Source organism: Hermetia illucens, chromosome 6, assembly GCF_905115235.1.
Source record: "Hermetia illucens chromosome 6, iHerIll2.2.curated.20191125, whole genome shotgun sequence".
Classification (NCBI taxonomy): Eukaryota; Metazoa; Arthropoda; class Insecta; order Diptera; family Stratiomyidae; genus Hermetia; species Hermetia illucens.
In genome coordinates, this window is record NC_051854.1 from 48,732,426 (window position 1) to 48,753,266 (window position 20,841).

Genomic DNA, 20,841 nt, shown 5'->3' on the forward strand with positions numbered 1-20,841 from the left:
GTCTAACCAATACTGCTCTCTCGCTTGTTCTAAGATTGTTTATATTCGGTGAACTGTCAATTTCTGAAATATGAATGGAATATTTAACTGTAAACTTTCCAAGAAACAGGTGCTAACTTCCTGTTGAAGTGTTCCGATAAGAACTCCCTCGCAAACGTCATACTCGGTGATAATCCAAGCCAGGTTTAATTATAAACCACCAGAAATCTCTGATTTTCCGGAAATGTCATCTTCTCTCACTTGTGGAATCCACAGTTGATAGTGTTTGTGTTTACGTTGAAGCCCGCAAGCTACCACCCATCCCCCCATTTAGCGAGAAGTGTCAACGAGCGTGCTCCCTTGTCCCCGCTTCGGTACGTCGCCGGACACTTGGAACGCGTCAACACAGTCCATAGTCGTGCAGATGAGACCAGATTCCGAGTTGATTTCTGGGCGTGCCAAGAAAGTGTAAGTTTGATCCTAGAATTTTCGTGTAATTTCTTCAGAAAGTTTAAGTTTCTTGAGTGCCCGTTACGGTTGAATTGTTTGTGAATGCTTGGTGGAGGTTTCGAGTCGTGAATCATTCAAATGTTGGTTGGATTGTGATTTAGTCATTACGAATCGCTAATTGTTTGGCTTGCATGCGTCAAGTGGGTGTTGCTCCGAGCGTGCTGTTATCTCGTATTGTTGTTTTGAAATGTCATTTCTGTGGGTGTAGGTGCTATTCGTTAGCGTTACCGTCTAGAGCGGCACTCAAGAATCCTGTGGACCCTCTTTACCTTCCTCAAAGGCGCCAACTCCCTTTGAATGCAAGGAAACCTTACAAAGTATCCTCGGACGCCGCTCTATCCACTGAAGCCATTTGAGGCGTCATGCGAAAAGTATTTGAACTATTTGGACCATGTCTGGCACGTTTTCAGCATTTCGACTCATTCCAGGCAAAACTCGAGTTTATCTACTGCTCAAGCAGCGAACATTGACCGAGTTCCGATAAGCTACCAGAACGTCTATTGCGAAACACAAGTTTCCCATCGCTCGCCCATTGTTGTATTGTTCCGCCTCACCTGGCGGTAGTAATTACGGCCTGCACTTCTCCTTGACTTTACCTTACCATGTCCCGGTTCTCTGGGCGAACGTTTCGTAATAAAATTCTAGTTCCTACCCTCATCACGCGTTAGCCTTTTCTGCGCCCGCAGTGTCGAGTCTTTCTCCGCTGCACGTTGTTCGGCCGCAAATTGAATTCATTGAAGTCTTGAGTGGTTCGCATGCGACCGTTCCCTAAACAATCGCAGTTAAATCGGGTTCACCTTGTTACCAACGTGTTTTGGGGGAGAGTACGATTTTTAGCACCCCAATGTGTCCTGTGAAGTGTGAGGGTACGAGGAAAGTTTGCTTTGAATGCGGAAAGGCCATTGATGCATGAAGTTTTGGAGGGAATCAGCCGCGAGTTTAATATTTAATGGTGCGTGTAGATATTAGGGGGAAGTTTGTAACTAGGACATGGGAAAGGGAGGATAAAATGTGCGATAATTGATTAAGTTTCTTGTTTGGAAGTTAGTATCATTTTGGGGATTTGTAAATTTATTGCGTTCATTTAGGGGTAAGTTTTGATTAGTTGTGGTGTATTGCTCTGCTTCTTGATTAACCAGGACGGAGCTCTGTTCTTTAGTGGCGCGACAGGCCAAAAAGGCGACTCTTGGCCTCCAGGATAGACTTCCTCCATCTCGATCCATCGATCGCGTGCATTTTACTGGCCTCGTCCACTGATTTCCCCTACTGCTTACGTGGCTTTCTCACTAGGCGGTGTCCTTCAGGTGTGCTGTGGGGACTTGAGATTAAAACTCGTGTGGTTTATGTATTTCACAAGGTGCCTACGTTCGTACCCAACTTGGTTCACAACAGAAATTCTTATTAACATTCACTTGAAACATACACTGCGGAAGAAGTTTCGGGGTTCTAAGAATGACGCCGGCCTTGCTCACTTTAAGGCTATACGCTCTACTGTGAAGTCGATGGTCAGAAAAGCGCGTAAAAGGTACCTATTGAGCGTCGAAGCCGCCCTTGCCCGCGGTAACTTAAAACCCTTTTGGTCTCACGCTCGCAACTCTCGTGATACAACTCAATCTCTCCCTTCTTCTATCAGCTTCGCTGACTCCACTGCCAACTCCCACAACAATTCTGCGACCTTCTCTGCACCTACTTCTCTTCAGTGTTTTCTCCCTCGAGCCCTCCACCCTCTACACCTCTCATAACTGCAGACTCCTCCGAATCTCTAGCCATTCCTCTCCTTACGCCTTCCTTGGTTGAGTTCCTCTTTGGTAATCTTGACCCCAATGTCGGACCTGGCCCCGATGGGCTTCCTAATCTCTTCCTCCTTAACTGTAGAAAACACATTTCCCTCTCCCTGGGTAGGATCAACAACAAAAGTCTAGATGAATGCTACTTTCCCCGTCTCTGGAAAGAGGCCCTTATCATCCCTATCCTCAAGAGCGAAGACCCTTCCCTTGCTGCGAACTACCGCCCCATTTCTCTTCTCTCTTCTTGCTCCAAAATCCTGGAAAGATACGTCAACGACTGATTGATCGCGCACTTCGGTCACTTCATTGTCAAAGAGCAGCATGGTTTCGTGAAACATAGATCAACGGCTTCAAACCTTTTGGCCTTTACCAACTTTGTTGCTAAATGCTTGAATTCACGACAGGAAGTACATGCTATTTATGCCGATTTCTCCAAAGCCTTTGATACCGTTGACCACAACATTCTCTTCTCTAAACTTTCATTACTAGACCTTCCCTCCCTCAGTCATCTCCTGGCTTTCCTCCTATCTCTCATACCGTTCCTGCAAAGTTTCTTTTCAAAGTTACTTATCTCGTTCCTTCTCTCCTTCCTCTGCTGTTCCCCAAGGCTCTATACTTGGCCCTCTCCTTCCTCTGGTGATCCCCAAGGCTCTATACTTGGCCCGCTACTCTTCCTATTTTTTATCAATGACCTCGCCTCCATCCTCATCTGCTCGTATTTGCTTTACGCAGACGACCTTAAATTGTTTGCCTCTGTTTCGTCTCTGTTGGACTGTGCTCTCTTACAGACCAACCTTGATAATTTAGTCCGTTGGTGTTCGGTCAACAAGCTAACACTGAATATCAACAAATGCCACTTGATGCGCTATTCGCTTAAACCCTCCCCAACATCCTTTTCCTATTCTCTCAGTGGACAATCCCTTTCACTACTGACCTCCTTCAAAGACCTGGGTGTAATATTCGACGACAAACTTCGTTTCATTTCCCACTTCGTTGACATCATCAATAGAGTTTCTAAAATGTCTGGTTTTATCCTACGTTCCTCCTCCGACTTTACCTCAACCATCCCTTTTTAAAACTCTGCAATTCCTTTGTCAGAAACATCCTTGAATATTTCTCTGTAATCTGTCCCCCTTCCGCATTCCTGACTGCCACACTCTTGAAGTTGTACAGTGCAAATTCACCCGGACTCTTTTTTACGAAAAGAACCTTCCACGGATTGATTATGCGTCACGATTCCGCACCCTCAATATCCCCTCCCTACAGCATTCACTTGCTCCTCCCTCTGAGGGCAATATGTAATAAGGAATTTGCTTTCTATGTATTGCCCTCATTAAATAAATGAATAAATAAATAAAATGAAAAGTATCATCACAACTGTAATTCACAAGAGTAAACTCAATATCATCATCATCAATGGCGTAACAACCGGCATCCAGTTTAGGCCTGCCTTAATAAGGAACTCTAGACATCCCGGTTTTGCACCGAGGTCCACCAATTCGATATACCTAAAAGCTGTTTGGCGTCGTGACCTACGCCATCGCTCCTTCTCAGGCAGGGCCTGCCTCGTCTTCTTTTTCTACCATAGATGTTGCCCTTATAGACTTTGCGGGCGGGATCATCCTCATCTATACGAATTAAGTGACCCGCCCACCGCAACTTGTTGAGCCGGATTTTATCCACAAGCACAACCGGTCGTGGTATCGCTCATAGATTTCGTCGTTATGTAGGCTACGGAATCGTCCATCCTCATATAGAGGGCCAAAAATTCTTCGGAGGATTCCAAGAGTTCGCAATTCCTTTTGCTAAGAACCCAAGTCTCCGAGGAATACATGAGGACTGGCAAGATCATTGTCTTGTACGGTAAGAGCTTTGACCCTATGGTAAGACGTTGTCTTGTCTTCATTGATGTGCAGCCCAAGATCTCGCGCCGCCTGCTCGATCTGGATGAAGGCAGTTTGTACGTCTCGGGTCGTTCTTCCAATGATGTCGATATCGTCAGCATAGGCCAGTAGTTGGGTGGACTTAAAGAGGATCGTACCTCTTGCATTTACTTCAGCATCACGGATTACTTTCTCGAGGGCCAGGTTAAAGAGGACGCATGATAGGGCATCTCCTTGTCGTAGACCGTTGTTGATGTCGAATGGTCTTGAGAGTGGTCCCGCTGCTTTTATCTGGCCTCGCACATTGGTCAGGGTCAGCCTAGTCAGTCTTATACATTTTGCCGGGATACCGAATTCTCTCATGGAAGTGTACAGTTTTACCCTGGTTAGACGGCTTTAAGGGCGATGAAAAGATGGTGCAACTGATGTCTATATTCCAACAGTTTTTCCATCGATTGCCGCAGAGAGAAAATCTTGATTTGTTGCTGATTTGCCTGGAGTGAAGCCTCTTTGGTATGGACCAATGATGTTCTGGGCGTATGGGGCTATCCGGCCTAGCAAGATAGTGGAGAATATCTTATAGATAGTACTTAGCAACGTGATACTTCTATAATTGCTGCCCTGCGTGATATCTCCTTTTTTATGTATGAGAATGCCTCATTGCCAGTCGTCAGGCATTGATTCGCTGTCCCACACCTTGATCACAATTTGATGAACCACTTGGTGTAATTGGTCGCCTCCATATTTAACCAATTCGGCCGTAATTCCATCGGTTCCTGGCGACTTATGATTTTTAAGCCGATGAATTGCATGGACTGTTTCTCCTATAATTGGTGGTGGCAGTATTTGTCCGTCGTCTTCAGTTGGCGGGACCTCCAACTCGCCGATATTCTGGTTGTTCAGTAGCTCATCAAAGTACTCAACCCATCGCTCCAATCTGCTCGTTCTGTCGGAAATCAGATTTCCCTCTTTGTCTCGGCAGGATGAACATCGAGATGTGTAAGGCTTCATCCTGCTGACTTGTTGGTAAAACTTCGTCGCTTGGTGCGGTTGCTCGGTATGCAGCATTCTTCCGTTGCGTTGCTAGCTTACATTCACCCTCAAACCAGCCGTTCCGCCTCTTTTTGCAGCTGGGGCCAAGTATAATATGTTTGTGGCCGTATTTATGATAACGTTCTTCAGGTGATTGTGAAGATCATTTGTTGATGCTTCATCTCCAGGATCTCTGTTGACTGCGGATATTGTGGCATCCATTTCCCTCTTATAGGTGCCGCGGGGGGCTATTTTGTGGATGGCTTCAGTGTTAACTCTCACCTGATTGTCATCGGGGATTGTGGGTGGTGTTGTGATCCGAGTCTATATTGGCCCCCCTATTCCTTCTGACATTCGTCAAGGCTGAGAGGTGGCGGCGTTCGATCAACACGTGATCAATTTGGTTGAAAGCGGTCCCGTCTGGAGAGGCCCACGTATGTTTGTGGACCGCTCTCCGCGCAAACCAAGTACTTCCAACAGCCATTTCGTGTGATACTGCTAATTACATGATCCGCAGTCCGTTATCATTTGTATTTTGGTGTAAGCTATGGGAGCGAACATATCGCCTGAATTCGAGGTTTCGTTCTACTGCCTCGTAGAAGATATCCTTCTCCCACTCTGCAGTCTTCTCTGTAGGGGCGTGAACGTTTATGTGTCTCTATAATAAAATAAAACCCAAAAAAAAAAAAAATAAAATCGACATAACAACAAAACCGATTTAGATATAAGAAACAACAATATTTCCTACTTTCACCTTTATTCCCGGCACTTTTTTGGCAACGATGGCAAATACATACAATATACGTACGAATGCATAGAATAGTCCATTATATTCGTGTTTACCATCCCTAAATTAGCTTATAAACTTACTTTTAGTGAAATTCGTGGCAAAATATGATATATGCCCAACACCACTGTCAAAATATACTTTGGACTATTTACACCCCAATTTTCCAGGGAACGGTTTAGAACTTTCGTCAATCATTCTTGGTACCAAAAGCCTCCTACAGTAGAAATTTCAACTTGGTAACTGTTATCGATCGAGAGATAATGCAGATTATTGATTTCGAAAATTAACCACTTTGCCTCAATCTCTCCTATCTATTGCAATATGAGAACGTTTCAAAATGTTCCATTCCGCTCTCACAATGTCCTCCTTTCAACTGTTGCTCTTGAACGGGTTTTTCAATCGCTAGAGCTCAATCTGGGTAGGCATGCGCAATGCTTCTCTTTAGCCAGAAACACGCGGTAGAACTGCATTTCGTAATATGCCACATAATTTACAATTATAGGTAAACAAAAACAACAAAGACGAATAAATTTTTTTTTTCAATTTTTTTTCTATGTTGTTTAAATGTATTTAGGGTTTTTTAGTATATTAAAGAAGTTATAGGGTTTTTAGGTAAAATTGTGAATATAGACAATAAAGATGATCGTTTTTTGGATTAATATTTTAAAATGATTGAATGATGGCAAATAGAGAATTATAAGGAGGGAAATAGAAGTGTTGAGCGAGTTAGGTAGGCAAAGCGGAAGTACGCTGCATACCAGGAAATGAATCTCTTATCGTCGTCACTGAACAGCTAAATAAGCTAAAGGATGCTGATTCCGAGATTCCAATTACACTAAAACTTACCACAGAAATATCAGAATTGGTAGTCGTTTGGTTCAGTAGATATTTTCCTAGAATTGATGTTGTTTTCTAAATTATCTATATATTTTTGTGTTTTTTTTCTGTGTTTAACTAAGTCGGAGGTTCTCCCGTGTATCAAAACTATTCCATTCGGGAAAGTACTTTTGTATCTCAGAAATGGTGAAAAGAAGAAATGATCTCACTTACGCGAACCATACCCAATGTGGAAGAATTGTGGAATCAAATGAAAGACACGATCCACAAAGCGGCCTCTGTTACCATTGGGTACTGAGTACAATGGGCCAACACGGCCTGAGTGCTCAGAAGCTGTAGCTTCTCCCCCACCATACACACTGTTACCATTGGGGTCACCAAGCCAGGTAAGCGGTACATCAACCGAGATACTTGGCTTTGGAATGACGATGTTGAAATGAAGGTCCGTGTCCGCTGTCACTCGAGCAGACCATTACAAAAATCTTTACGATAAACTGGACATTCGGAATGGGGAGAGAGATCTGTATCGACTTGCCAAAAGCCGAAACGAGCGCACACAGGATATCGAACAACAAAAACGGTACTTGGCTTACCAACCGTCGAGCCGTGAACTGAAGAATTTGCTCATCCTTCACTTCCACAATCATTGCCGACATTTGGAGCAGTTCAGCCTGTCAGCGCAACTGAAGTCGAGGAGGCAATAAAACGAATGAAATCAACGAAATCGCATCTGAGCTCTGGAAAGAGAAGAGCTGAGGCTCAGTGAATTCTTTAATCGCGTTATTCAGGAAAGTAGAACACTATGTGATTGGCAAGGAAGTACCACAATTGCAATATGGAAACAGAAAGGTAGTTCAGCATCGCCCTCTTTACATTGCATTTCTGGATCTATAGAATCGCCCTCTCACCTACTCTTCTTTGTTCTTGTTATGGACACCGTCATTTTTTTTTTTGGGGGTGGGGTAGTTGAATGCATTTACACACATAGTGTTGGACTCCCGATTCGGTACGTCGTCGGACTACCAACTAAACACCTCCCCATCGTCAGAGAGCTAGCCTGGAACCGTTTGTCACATTACTTCGGGCTAGTCCCCGAACTCTCTCGCCTTACGGAGCCTTCAAATCAGGGAATTCCTTTCACCAACGGAGGGGAGAGGAGGAAGGGAACTGTCAGTTCAAGGAACTCCCTGCCATCCGGCTCCTCCACCGGACGAGTTCTATCTTCTTAGCAACGAGAAGCGCCCGAACGTAATGGGCAACACGATTCCACCTGTCAGCAGTCCTCAGCATCTCTTCGACAATGTTGTCTGGAGAGAGATCCCCTGTGTTTAAATAGAGCTGCCGACGAACCTCATCCCACCTTCCACAAGAAAAAAGGTGTGGTGGACGTCGTCCACAACTCCATTGCAAAACACACAATCCGGAGAACGCACCTTTCCAATCTTGTGCAGATAAGACTGAAAACTTCCATGCCCACTTAAAAATTGGGTTAGGAAATAGTCAGTCTCACCATGCTTCCGATTCAGCCACGCACCTAAGTTGCCGATGAGCCGCGCAGTCCATCTGCCTCTAGTTTCATTTTGCCACGAGAGCTACCACTCGTCTAGAGTGTGTTGCCGTTCTTCGCGAGTAACCACCTTTCTTGGCTCATCTCCCTTGCGCTTGTATATGACCTGACGCTCCTTAGCAAGAAGGGCAACGGGGATCACTCTCGCGATCACCGTCACGGCCGGTTCAGAGACAGTGCGGTACGCAGACGCCACCCGCAAAGTTCCCCGTCTCTGTACTTGCGCGAGGCGTTAACGATATACCTCCTTGTTAAGAGCGCCAGCCCAAATCTCTGCGCCGTAGAGCAGGACAGACTGCGTTGAACTCATCAGGAGACGTCGCCTGTTAGACGTAGGACCCCCAATGTTTGCCATTAGTCTACTTAACGCCGAAACTCCAGCTGCAGCCTTGTTCGCCGCTGCTTTGATTTGTTCGGAAAAGCTCATCTTTGAGTCAAGAGTCAACCCGAGGTACTTTACCGCTGATTTTGATTCGATTATCGACTTGCCGAACGATATGGGACGCAGGGTCGGAATTCTCTTTTTAGTCAGGATGACTACTTCGGTTTTTTCCAGTGAAAGGTTGAAACCATGAGTAGTCATCCATCCGCTTACCCGTCGCATCAATATGCCCAGTCTGCTTTGCGCCTGTTCGACTGTGCGTCCAGCAACAAGCGCTGCGACATCATCTGCATAGCCGACCAGGCGCGACTCTTCTGGCATGTCGATTTTAAGTAGACTGTCATAGGTAGCGTCCGGCCCTAGGATGGATCTCTGTGCTACCCCCGACGTGACCTCCATCCACCTTTGACCCTCTAGTGTTTCATAGAGCACGTTGAAAGTATTGTCTAGTGTGCCTAGAATGTCTTTCCACCTTACGGTATTAAAGGCGTTTCTGATGTCAAGTGTTACGAGGAGCACCACCCGTCAAGTTCGGCGGCTATGTGCCTCTGCTCGTCGAACGGCGCCCACGACTTGCATGACAGCATCAATTGTCGATCTCCCTGCTCTAAAACCAAAATGCCGGGGAGATAAATCTCCGGCAGCGCGTATCGCTTCAGCGAGTCTATTTCTGATGAGCTTTTCAAGCACTTTCCCAGCAGTGTCAAGCATACATAGTGGGCGGTATGGAAGCGGCAATTCGGGGTCGCCTTTCCCTTTATGGATCAGTGTAAGCCTTACAACCTTCCAACGAGCAGGGAAAATGCGCTCTTTCAGGCAAGCGTTGAATGCGCCGAGCAGTAGGTCTGGCTGGTGTTGGAATACCAGTTTGTATACCTCTGCTGCAATACCATCGGGCCCTGGCGCCTTCTTGTTTTTCATAGAGAGGACTGCCTGTTCCAACTCTTATAGAGAAAAATGGACAGTCCTCTGCGCTTTCCGCGCCGACGTCATCATCACATGCCGGGTGCGCAGGGAAGAGTGCCCTTACAATGCGGTCCATCTGCTCGGCCTTAAGTGAACAGGGTTTCCGCAGAGTCCCGATTTTTCGGGTTACCAGTTTGTAACCGAGTCCCCACGGATCTTCATTCACCTCGTCGACTAGATCTTGCCAGCAGCGAGCTTTGCTCTTGTTTATTGCGCTGCGGAGTCTCCTTTTGGCTTATTTGTACTCCATCATTATGGTACATGCCTCCTCCCGGTCGCCTAGATGTTGTGTTAAGCGGCGGAGCCTGTGACACTCCTTCCGGAGCTTTGCGATTTCCACTGTCCACCAATACATGGAAGGTTTGCCGCGCCTCGATGTCTTCCTGGGCACGGAGGCTCCGCAGACCGTCGTTATCAGGTTCATAACTGAATTTACGACAGTTTCAGCTGCGGCGCCACCGCCCCCAGGATTACCCTCCACCGTGGCCCCACTTGTTCCGAGAGTTTCGACAAACTTCCCGGTGTTCACTTTCGCGATGTTCCATGCACAGAAAGATCCCCGGAGTGGCGCAAACCGAGAGTTTGTGTCCACCACTTCGAAAGCAATGTATTGCTGGTCACTTGCCGAGAAGTCTTCCAGAACTCGCCACCCGTCCACCAACGACACCAATGATTCCGACGCGAAGGTTACGTCTGGAATGCTTCCCTCGCAGCCCGGGCGGGTGGATCTGGTGTTTAGAACTACCAGTTCTGTTCTCGCCGCCATTTCCAGAATTCGTTTCCCTCTGGAATCTGTGTGAGGCATGTCCCATTCAAGAGCCCTAGCATGGACGTCACCCCCGACCAGGATCCGCCCATCCGTGCCTAAGATAGCGTCCTCCAAGGCATCAAGCCTCCGACGAAAGTCCGGCATCGTCTCATTCGGCGTAAGATAGACACTAAAAAACGTTATCCCTGAACACCGAATCCAGACAAAGCCGTCCCCTCGGCCTTGGGCAAGAACCCTAAGGAGGGTGCCGTCCCGAACCCAGATGGCAGCGGTACTTGATATGTCAGGGTGCCGTGAAACTGGACCCTTGTTTTGGTACTGCTCACTGATGAGTACTAAATCAGCTTTGGTCTCCACAGCCAACTGCGCTAGCAACTCGTGAGCGGTTGCACTCCGGTGCATATTGATTTGTAGGATGCGAATCATGTTGACCGTGTCCTAGCTCTTTCCAGTTCTGCTCTGAAAACTGGACACCGCCCCGATCCCGCAGTGTGCGCAGCGCTCTCATCAATCGCGCCACGGTCCCTGCATAGGTCGCAGCTTTCCTTTTCATTGCAGGTGTTTGCTTTATGGCCTGCTTGACCGCATTTACGGCATGTTGCTCTTCTGTCAGATCCCCGACAGTTTGCAGATGTGTGCCCATAATCCAAACATCTGTAACATTTGGTTGGGGCGGCCCGGATTCGTATCCTACACACTATCTAACCAATTCTTATTTTCCCGCTGTTTAGAAGCTTCCTCGCGGATAGCTCGGAAACTTCCACCACAGCGAGTTTTTGGCCTCGGGAGTTCGCGGAGGTGATACCAATCCGGGCATTGGTTACCTCCGGGCGTTCGCATTTGATGGCTTCTTCTACCTCGTTCTTTTTCGTGAGACAGTGAAGGTTTCGGATTTCCAAAGAACACATGGGTTCCAGGCTGGAAACCAAAGCTTTTTCTCCCAGAAGCCCCTTGACTGCTTCACAGAACGTGACTTTATTTATAGTCTTCGGGCCTAGTTCGACTAAGACTCCACCACCCTTCGTTTTACGAATGGAAGACTCTTCTGCTCCGGGTTTAATCTTGTAACGGATTTCGCTGAGGACTTCCGCAAAAGTCTTGCCCTCCGTCAGCTTAATAAGCAAAGTTGGCGGTTTAGTCCGTCTTCGTCTCCCCACTTTCTCTTTTGGTGCTCCGTCCTTCCTGTCCGCCTTAGTTTTAGGCAGAGTTTTTCCTGATGGCGCGATGTGTTGTTGAAGTCCGCGGTACCTTAAACCCCCCCCCCCCCCCCCTTCTCTTCTCTCCTCTTGCTCCAAAATCCTGGAAAGATACGTCAACGCCTGGTTGATCACGCACTTCGGTCACCTTATTGTCAAAGAGCAGCATGATTTCGGGAAACATAGATCAACGGCTTCAAACCTTTTGGCCTTTACCAACTTTGTTGCTAAATGCTTGAATTCACGACAGGAAATACATGCTATTTATACCGATTTCTCCAAAGCCTTTGATACCGTTGACCACAACATTCTCTTCTCTAAACTTTCATTACTAGACTTCCCTTCCTCAATCATCTCCTGGCTTTCCTCCTATCTCTCATACCGTTCCTGTAAAGTTTTTTTTCATGGTCATTCATATGGTTCCTTCTCTCCTTCCTCTGGTGTTCTTCCTGTTTTTTATCAATAACCTCGCCTCCATCTTCACCTACCTGTGTTTGCTTTACGCAGACGACCTTAAAATGTTTGCCTCTGTTTCGTCTCGGTTGGACGGTGCTCTCTTACAGTCCAACCTTGATAATTTAGTCCGTTGGTGTTCGGTCAACAAGCTAACACTGAATGTCAACAAATGCCACTGGATGCGCTATTCGCTTAAACACTCCCCAACATCCTTTTCCTATTCTCTTAGTGGGCAATCCCTTTTACTACTAACCTCCTTCCAAGACGTGGAAAGTCCTTCCAAGACGTTGAAACTTCGTTTCAATTTCCACTTCGTTGACATCATCAATAGAGCTTCCAAAATGTCTGGTTTTATCCTACGTTCTTCCTCCGACTTTATCTCAATCCAGCCCTTCTTAACACTCTTCAATTCCCTTGTCAGAAACATCCTTGAATATTGCTGTGTAGTCTGGTCACCCTTCCGCATCCGTGACTGCTGCGCTTTTGAAGTTGTACAACGCAACTTCATCCGGATCCTCTTTTACAAAAAGAATCTTCCACGGGTTGATTATCCGTTACGACTCCACACCCTCAGTCTCTCCTCCCTACAGCAACGCCGTATCTTCCTTGACATGTGTACTCTTTTCAAACTCTGCAGTTGTCTAATGGACTGCTCCGCCAACTTGGATATTATTTTCCGTATCGTCTTGTCTCATAACACACGTAGTGCGGACATTTTTGATGTATCCTTCACAGAGCTCGAGATTTACTTCCGCTCTCCGATCCCGAGGCTTTGTCGGTCCTACAATGCTTTAAGCGTAAAATAAGCCATTCACTCGCTCCTCCCTCTGAGGACAATATGTAATAAAGAATTTGTTTTCTGTGTATTGTCCTCATTAAATAAATAAATAAAATGAAAAGTATCATCACAACTGTAATTCACAAGGGTAAACTCAATATGTCCGTGAAAAATCGTTTACAGCCAGTCATCTCGGGTCGTTCCTAAATTCCCCGCAGGTCGCTTGTACGTCTTTACTCGCTGATGGATGACGACTCTTCGAATAAAATTTTGTCGAAGGTGCTATCGTCACGTGGTCGATTCGTGAAACTCTGCTGTTCGGTACTCCACAGTGCCTTTGAATACCCTGTTAGGTGTTCGCTTGGCGTCCATTCGTTCAACGTGACCGGTCCACTGCAATTTTCGTAGTTTTATCACCACCGATTCTGCTGGGTCGTCATAGAAGTGACACAATTCACGGTTGCATCTAATTCATGCATTTACACCAGGATTGAATTTTGTCACTGCCATTCACGGTTTTCCTTGTATTTAATTCAAATTTTAATTTCAAGAATAATTTGAGTTTTAATGTGAAAAAAAATAAAACGAATTTCCTTCATGAGATAGTGGCGTTTGCCACGAAGATTGGGATAGAGACCCCGATGATCCCATGCTATTATTATGATGACTATCCCGGAAGTTACTTGGCACGATTGGTAGTACAAAACCAGCTACATATGGCATTAATGTCGTCCTACTGGGAGCGCTTGCAGCGATCACATCCGATGAATGCTGACTATTTTCGCTATTTTACGACGCGTCCGAAACGTTATCTGATAATTCGACTTTCATTTCTCGTCTCAAACGCCTTTATTGGTTTGAAGAAGCCACGAGAATATTGCACAATGAATTTTAGAAAGTGTCTTTTCGTCCGCAATTGATCCGACGGTGACTGTGACGTTTAAATTTATGGCAGCCCGTCAGTAGTGACGTCGCCGCTCGGCAAGATTACTCACGCACATGAAGAAACCATACCCAGGGCCACCGAACTTTCGCGAATTTATTGTTTGCACATTGGCGCCGGAGCACGGAAGAGTCGTTTTTTCAGTACAATTTTGATGAACAGCGAGCTATGCCCAAGAAAATTAGCAACCGCGTGTAAACTCACTATTTTGACAGCACCTCGGTATACAAAGAACTCCCTTGACCAGGCGACAACATAGTAAAAAGTACAGTACACAGTTCGAAAAGAAGTATTGTTCCCTCGGTCAACCAAACGCTTACACACCATCCATCTTGACATCATCGGCCTTTTGCGAGATTCGCATGGATTCAAGTATTGCCTCACAATCATCAACAGGTTTACGCTGTAGCCTGGAGCAATACCTCTGTCTGACATTATGGCGCAATCATGTGCCGATGCCCTCTGTCGAGAATGGATTCCGGGCTTTGGTGTTCCAGCCGTCACCATCACGGAGTTAGGGAAGCTCCTTGGCTTTTAACAGCAAAGGGCTTTTGCATACCATCCACATTCCAATGGTATGCTGGATCGTTGGCACAGGACGTTGAAGGCCGCTCTAATGGCTCGCAACGATCCGTCGTGGTCGCGGTCCTTGCATTTCGTCCTCCTTGGCCTCCGTAAACACCATTTGATTGGCAAGGAAGTACCACAGTTCCAATATGGAAAAAGAAAGGTTGTCCAGCAGAATGTTCAAATTACGGTCCGATCCGATTACTCCATACAATGAAGATTTTTGAACGCGTTTTTGACAACCGTGAAATCGTCGAAATAACCGGTAATCAAGCCGGATTTGTCAAGAACTATGGAACTACTGACGCAATACACGCCGCGCGGTTACTCATGGAGAAACATCGTGAGAAACATCGCCCTCTGTACATTGCATTTCTGGATCTATAGAAAGCGTTTGACCATGTGCCACACGAACTCATCTGGTATGCTTTTCGACAACACTTAGTGCCAGAACAACTCGGGCGCTGGGTTCAATTCCTCTACCACGATCAGAAAAGTAAAGCTCGAAGTGTGCCGGGTGTATCAAAACCGCTTCGTGTTTCTGTTGGTGTTCATCAAGGAAGCGCCCTCTCATCACTCCTCTTTGTTCTTGTTGTGGACACTGTCATACGGGACATCCAACGTCCAGCGCCCTATACACTGCTTTATGCAGATGATGTTCTCCTAGCATCTAATAGCAAAAATGATCTCGAGCAACTTGTCCAAAAATGGAGTGCTCGCCTCTTGCAACACGATCTCAGATTGAATCTGAATAAAAATGAATTTTTGACGACCGATCCCCACGAAAGAGGCGCAATCACTGTCAGCGGCAGTGACGTGCCCAGAACAGCGATTTAAATACCTCGTGTCAACGCTATCAGCCAATGGAGAACTGCGCTATGATATTGCTTCACGCATTAACGCAACCTGGATGAAGTGGCGTTCCACAACTAGTGTTCTTTGTGATCAACGAACGTCTCAAATCTAAAATTTACCGCAATTTCGTCCGTCCTGTCGCTCTCTATGGTTCTGAGTGTTGCCCGACTATAAGAGATAATGAACGGCGTCATGCGGTAATGGAGACGAAGATGTTACGTTGGGCTAGTGGCGTGACACGTTTTGATCACATCCGAAATGAGGATATCCGTGATCGTTACGGGGTTGCATCGATCGTGGAAAAGTTGCGAGAGAGGCGTCTTCGATGGTATGGTCACGTAATTCGCGCTAACGAGAATTCACTTGCCAAGATTGGTCCGAACATCGAAGTCGATGGAAAAAGACAAAAAGGTCGGCCAAAACAACAAAAACAGTGGCTTCATACGTTGGATGAGAATTAAAAGCCTCGAGATTGCATCCAGATGAGGCATTTGATAGGGTCAAATGGCGACGCCGATCACGATGAGCCGACCCTCCTTGTGAACGGAACAAAGGCTGAAGAAAGAGAAAAAGAAATCGTGAAAATTGATTCAGAACTCTTACGTCTGTATGCTATACATACGAACTCTGCTAATTTCTTCATTTTTTCGCTCTACTTTACTTGTTTCCTGACATGCATCACCTCAAAATATTTCAATAACGTTGTGTCGTTAGCTCCTTATCCAATAAATCATTTGAGAGCACGCGATATTTCTTGTTGCTTTCGCGGAACTTCGCAAATTGCAAATTGGGAAAAAGAAAGAAAAAAAATTGATTGATTGTAAAAGGGTCGAAACGCTTCTAACAACAGACATTTTCGCACATTAGCATGACATATTGCGATATCACACATAATACGTGAGAAATTACGCACATGCCTATTGTATGATTGACTGCGATGAATACGGCTGGGAGTCACAACTGATTTTTACTTTGAGGATTCAATTTGTATTTGCAGAGTTAAGATGAAGCGCAGAACGCTTGCCGGGAATTGTGGAGTTGGAGTGTTTGTCATCGCTTTAGTTGCTGTTGTTTTAGCCTTTGGTACCCACAGTTGGTTGGTAAGCGACTATCGGATAACTGGTGCAAAATTGGACAAGTTGGGATTATGGGTGCATTGCTTCCGGTCGTTACCGGATGTGAATGATGATAGTCAGCGAAGATTCTTTGTAGGATGTCGATGGATATATGATCCATTTACCACCGGGTATGATGAGATACGGGGTTTTCTATTGCCAGGTTGGTATTCTGTGGAATATTTGTTAATATTGACTATCAATGTTTGTATCTCTTTCAGCTTTCATGATCGCCACACAATTTTTCTTTACCCTTTGTCTTGTTGGCGTTCTGGTTTCATTAATTCTGGTGCTGCTGTTTTTCCTCTGTGCGGGTCCAGATCAAAAGCACTTTGTATTGTTGATTACGGTATGTCTTTGTGCAAGGTCCCACGCACACAGAGTTTCTTAATATAAAAATTTGTTTTCCAGGTAATTGGTTTCATTCTTTTAACGTCTGGAGTGTCAGGGGCAATTGCGGTTATTGTGTTCGCTTGCTTCGGTAACACGCACAATTGGATGCCTAATCATTCAAACAATTGGTTTGGTAAGTACATTTAGGTATGTTGATAATTTCAGGGTCTTCCAGCCTGGTGTGTTCCCGGGAAAAATGCAAAAACGATGTGTTGTAATCTTTCTATGACTATGACCTTGTAAAACCTCAAACCACAAAATTGCACCTGAAACTGCTTACTTTATTCTTGATTAAAAGATCTGAAAATACAAACCAAGATATAAACTTCAAAACGATGCTGCATCAACTCATTCCTCAGTAAGCTCTTCTGCAGTTGCTCTCATCGCATACCATTTTTGCTTTTCTTCGTCTCCTTGAAAATATTTATCAGGAACTGCACTCTCTGACTTGAGGGCACATTGTGCTGCTTGGAATGCAATGGCCACACAAGTATCTTCCGTCGCCCCTGACAGCATTGCAGAGATAAATCCACTCGTGAAGCTGTCTCCCGCTCCTGAAACGTTCACGAGATTGTCGAGCTTGGGAGCTAAGTAGTGGCGGTACTTGACTGGCCCCCGTTCTATTGAGTATTGCTGTTGATTGTTAAATATCGGTTTAGTTGTGGATTTACTGGCGATCAGAACACCTAGTGGTCCCAAGGTGACAATAATTGTATCGAAGTGTTCGATTACGGATCTGGCGAGGTTCTTTGCTGTTCGCAATATATCAGCATTAGATGTCATGTTAATTTCGTTGATTTCGGTTCCGGTGTTGAGTACTTGCGCGATTTTCTGCAACTCATAAATATTAGGTGAGATGAATTTGATTTGATTCGTCAACGATCTTGGCAGCGTGTAAGGTTTATCAGCGATTCGCATGTCCGTTGGTTCGAAAAATACTGGAAAAGAAATATTATTTAGAAAATTATTGATAATTTTGCAAGTTTTAGAAATATGAGAAGCTATCTAATGGATTGGACGCCTTAAAAGTAAGTAGATGGGCAAAGAAGAAGTTATTGCCTTTATAGACTTTCCGGGCTGGATCATCCTCATCTATACGGATTAAGTGACCCGCCCATCGGTCGTGGTTCCCTCATAGATTTCGTCGTTATGTAGGTTGCGGAATCGTCCATCCTCATGTAGGGGGTCAAAAATTCTTCAGAGGATTCTTCTCTCGAATGCGGCCAAGAGTTCGCAATTCTTCTTGCTTAGAACTCAAGTCAAGGAATACATGAGGACTGGCAAGATCACTGTCTTGTACAAGCCTTGTGTTCTACTGCACTTTAGCCATTGAGAGTACCCAAGCCTCGCGGCCGCACCCCTCTCCCTTACGGGACGGCTTATCGTTTAACGTAGGAATTTCCCACGGTCTTCTTAGGACAGGATTGATTTTGTGACCACAATCAGAGCCCCGCTGCGACGAGCAAACAACGGTACCAGTCTATACCAAGTGCATGGCTTAGCATTCATACTGGTGGATGCAAGAATTACCTAAATCTCTACCGAACTATGGAGTACGGCACCCGAGTTGATACGCAACGCCACGTCGAGGCCCGAAGGTCCCTTCTCGCTTGAGCACAACCACAGCCTCCATGAAATTCCCACGAGGGGGCCAACCGCAAACAACCGAGCTGTACTCAGATACGACAGGATTTCTCCTGAAGTATAAGAGTCCAGGGGCTACCCCGGTTCCCATGGTACCAGTATACCTCTGGTAAGGTTTCGTGACCGAAGCCACTTCAGATGAGTCCCCGTGCAGACTCGGGTCTGATCGCCCTTGCTAGGCCTCGAAGCATTCGCCTACTGCATCACGATCGGCAAGCCAATGTGATACAGCGTTTCCCGGTGCCACCTCGTGGAGGTTCTTCTGGGCCACTTGGTTTTGGTTCAGCCGACAGGGTTGCCGCCCCGTCTTCCTCCCCTCTACCTCGGAGCACCACTGTCTTGTACAGTAAGAGCTTCGACCCTCTGGTGGGTTTCGAGCGAAACAGTTTTTGTAAGCTGAAATAAGCTCTGTTGGCAGCCAACAACCGTTATCGGTTGTGATTTTCGACCCTAGATAGGAGAAATTTTCATAGGTCTCAAAGTTGTAGTCTCCTATCTTCATTGTTTTCGTTTGACCAGTGCGATTCGATGTTGTTCGTTCTTTTGGTATTGGCGCTGACGTTGCCACCATGTACTTCGTCTTGTCTTCATTAATTCGAGTTTATATATATTTAAAATGAAACCAAATGCAAAGCCACATGTTGTTGATAACGAGGTCAATCAATTGGAGTTCTGCATAATTATTCTTTGAGAGACAACTTCTTTTTTAGTCGTTGTCGCATTCAGTAGCGGGGCTCGCTCGCCTAGATTGGTAGGTAGGTATCAGTATCCGCTCCGAGGAGCCCAATTAGCGCTTTGGTGCGCCGTTTTGATGCCACAAACTCCTAAGACCGTGACTGTTGGTGTGAGAGCAGGGAGGCAGAGTCCAGTCGGCTCGAATCTTCAGAGCCACAGGGATAGTGCTTCAAAGTCAAGGCCTTAAATTACTGTGAATCCATGCCAAAAGAATAAATAATAAATGTTACTCGTTTCCTTGTTTCCGACGGCGGGTCGGCTGCGATGGTCATACTTCTTTTACTTCTAAATTTTAAATGAAATTCTTGTTCACTCTTTTAGCAAAGCATTATAATATGATGGAAATATTTCTTTTTCTCAGGTTGGTCGTTTGGTATGGCAGTAGTTGGCTCTGTAATGTGCATTGTGGCGTCCACCCTTTTCCTTACAGAAAGCCATGTTCAACGGAGAAAACGGGAGCAGTTCAAAGAGTCACAAACGAGGTTTGAACTTGAACGCGAAACGAAGGCGTGATAGGATTTACATTGAACCATTTACTATCACGTAGAAAATCAAAAAGCAATCCAAAGTCAAACGTTATCACATTCCAAGTGATATCCGGTCTAATTGGACATTGCATTCCGAAGATTTTGTTTTTTAATATTAGGACAGACATAAACCATCATTTTATTTTATATAATTTCATTTACCTTCTTTAATGTAATGCCGAACTAGAATGTAGTTTTTGTTTTATTAATGTTAGACTAATATTTGGTAAAGAATTGATAGGAAGAAGAATCTCTTTGCTGTACATATACATTGTTGAAATGTTGCCTCCAAGACTTTATACGATTCTTTTGAACCACGCACATTCGATTCGCTACAAGTGAATTTTCAAAAGAGTGCTCCTTTCTGTTCGCCCACTTTGGCTAGTTGTTTTCAAGGCTACAGTTTCTCATTGCCTGTTGGCTCATTGCTCGCACAACATTGATTGTAAAGATAATGAAATTGAAGCATAGTCTCCTCAGCAAAGTATGAAACTAATGAGCAAATAAAGGCTTTCCGTATCTCGGCGAATAAGATACATTAACAAAGCAACAACGAGTGCGTCTTTGGGAAATTCACTGACCGCAATTTTATTACTTTTCAAAAACGAGTAAAATGTAAACAGTAATATTCCGTCCATTTACAATAATTATCATAAAATTTATACTTCTCAACTAAATCGAATGGAATCAAAACAATCTGTGGTACAATATATTCCGTCCATTTTCGTAATATTTAACGAATGAAAGTTTTGTACAAGATTTTTTGAAAGACTCTTTTTTATACAAATGTTTTATGGTTACGTGCGTAGATTTTTAATAAAAGAAAAAAGCATTAGGTGTATTAGAATGCCCACAAAGATAGGGAAACGTGTCGAGGATGGGTCTATAAGCTGCCTTGAATAAGATAATACAGCAAATATTTGAAGGAAATGAAAGTTAACAATTGTTTTATCTTTTTGAAGAAGCACAGTAAGAGAAGAATAAAGTGTAACATTCCTGTACAAATTTCTATTGACAAATAAACTGAATGGTAATGAATGAAGTATTTTTAATTAGTTATGTGGAATAATGTTTTGATCCTGAGCGTCTAGAGTCATTGTAGTCCTCCTCATGGTCCATGATTTTTTCTT

The 20,841-nt window shown here is 45.0% G+C and overlaps 1 protein-coding gene across 2 annotated transcripts; it reads left to right on the forward strand.

Annotated features, from left to right (window-relative positions):
- Positions 1–14: 14 nt before the first annotated feature.
- LOC119658716 lies at positions 15–20,756 on the forward strand. Of its 2 annotated transcripts, none has more exons than XM_038066335.1 (5): positions 15–447; positions 16,295–16,575; positions 16,634–16,761; positions 16,824–16,938; positions 19,546–20,756. In XM_038066335.1, exons 1-5 carry the CDS (start codon positions 404–406, stop codon positions 19,695–19,697), a joined length of 720 nt encoding a protein of 239 aa, XP_037922263.1. In that variant the 5' UTR covers positions 15–403; the 3' UTR covers positions 19,698–20,756. The 2 variants fall into 2 exon arrangements, with proteins under 2 accessions (XP_037922263.1, XP_037922264.1); XM_038066336.1 differs by lacking the exon at positions 15–447 and adding an exon at positions 1,168–1,441.
- Positions 20,757–20,841: the final 85 nt, after the last annotated feature.

Coding starts and splice junctions, on each gene's coding strand:
- LOC119658716 (XM_038066335.1), top strand. CDS start 404: ATGAGACCAGATTCCGAGTTGATTTCTGGGCGTGCCAAGAAAGT. Junction 448..16,294: donor TCTGGGCGTGCCAAGAAAGT/GTAAGTTTGATC, acceptor TTGTATTTGCAG/AGTTAAGATGAAGCGCAGAA. Junction 16,762..16,823: donor ACTTTGTATTGTTGATTACG/GTATGTCTTTGT, acceptor TTTGTTTTCCAG/GTAATTGGTTTCATTCTTTT.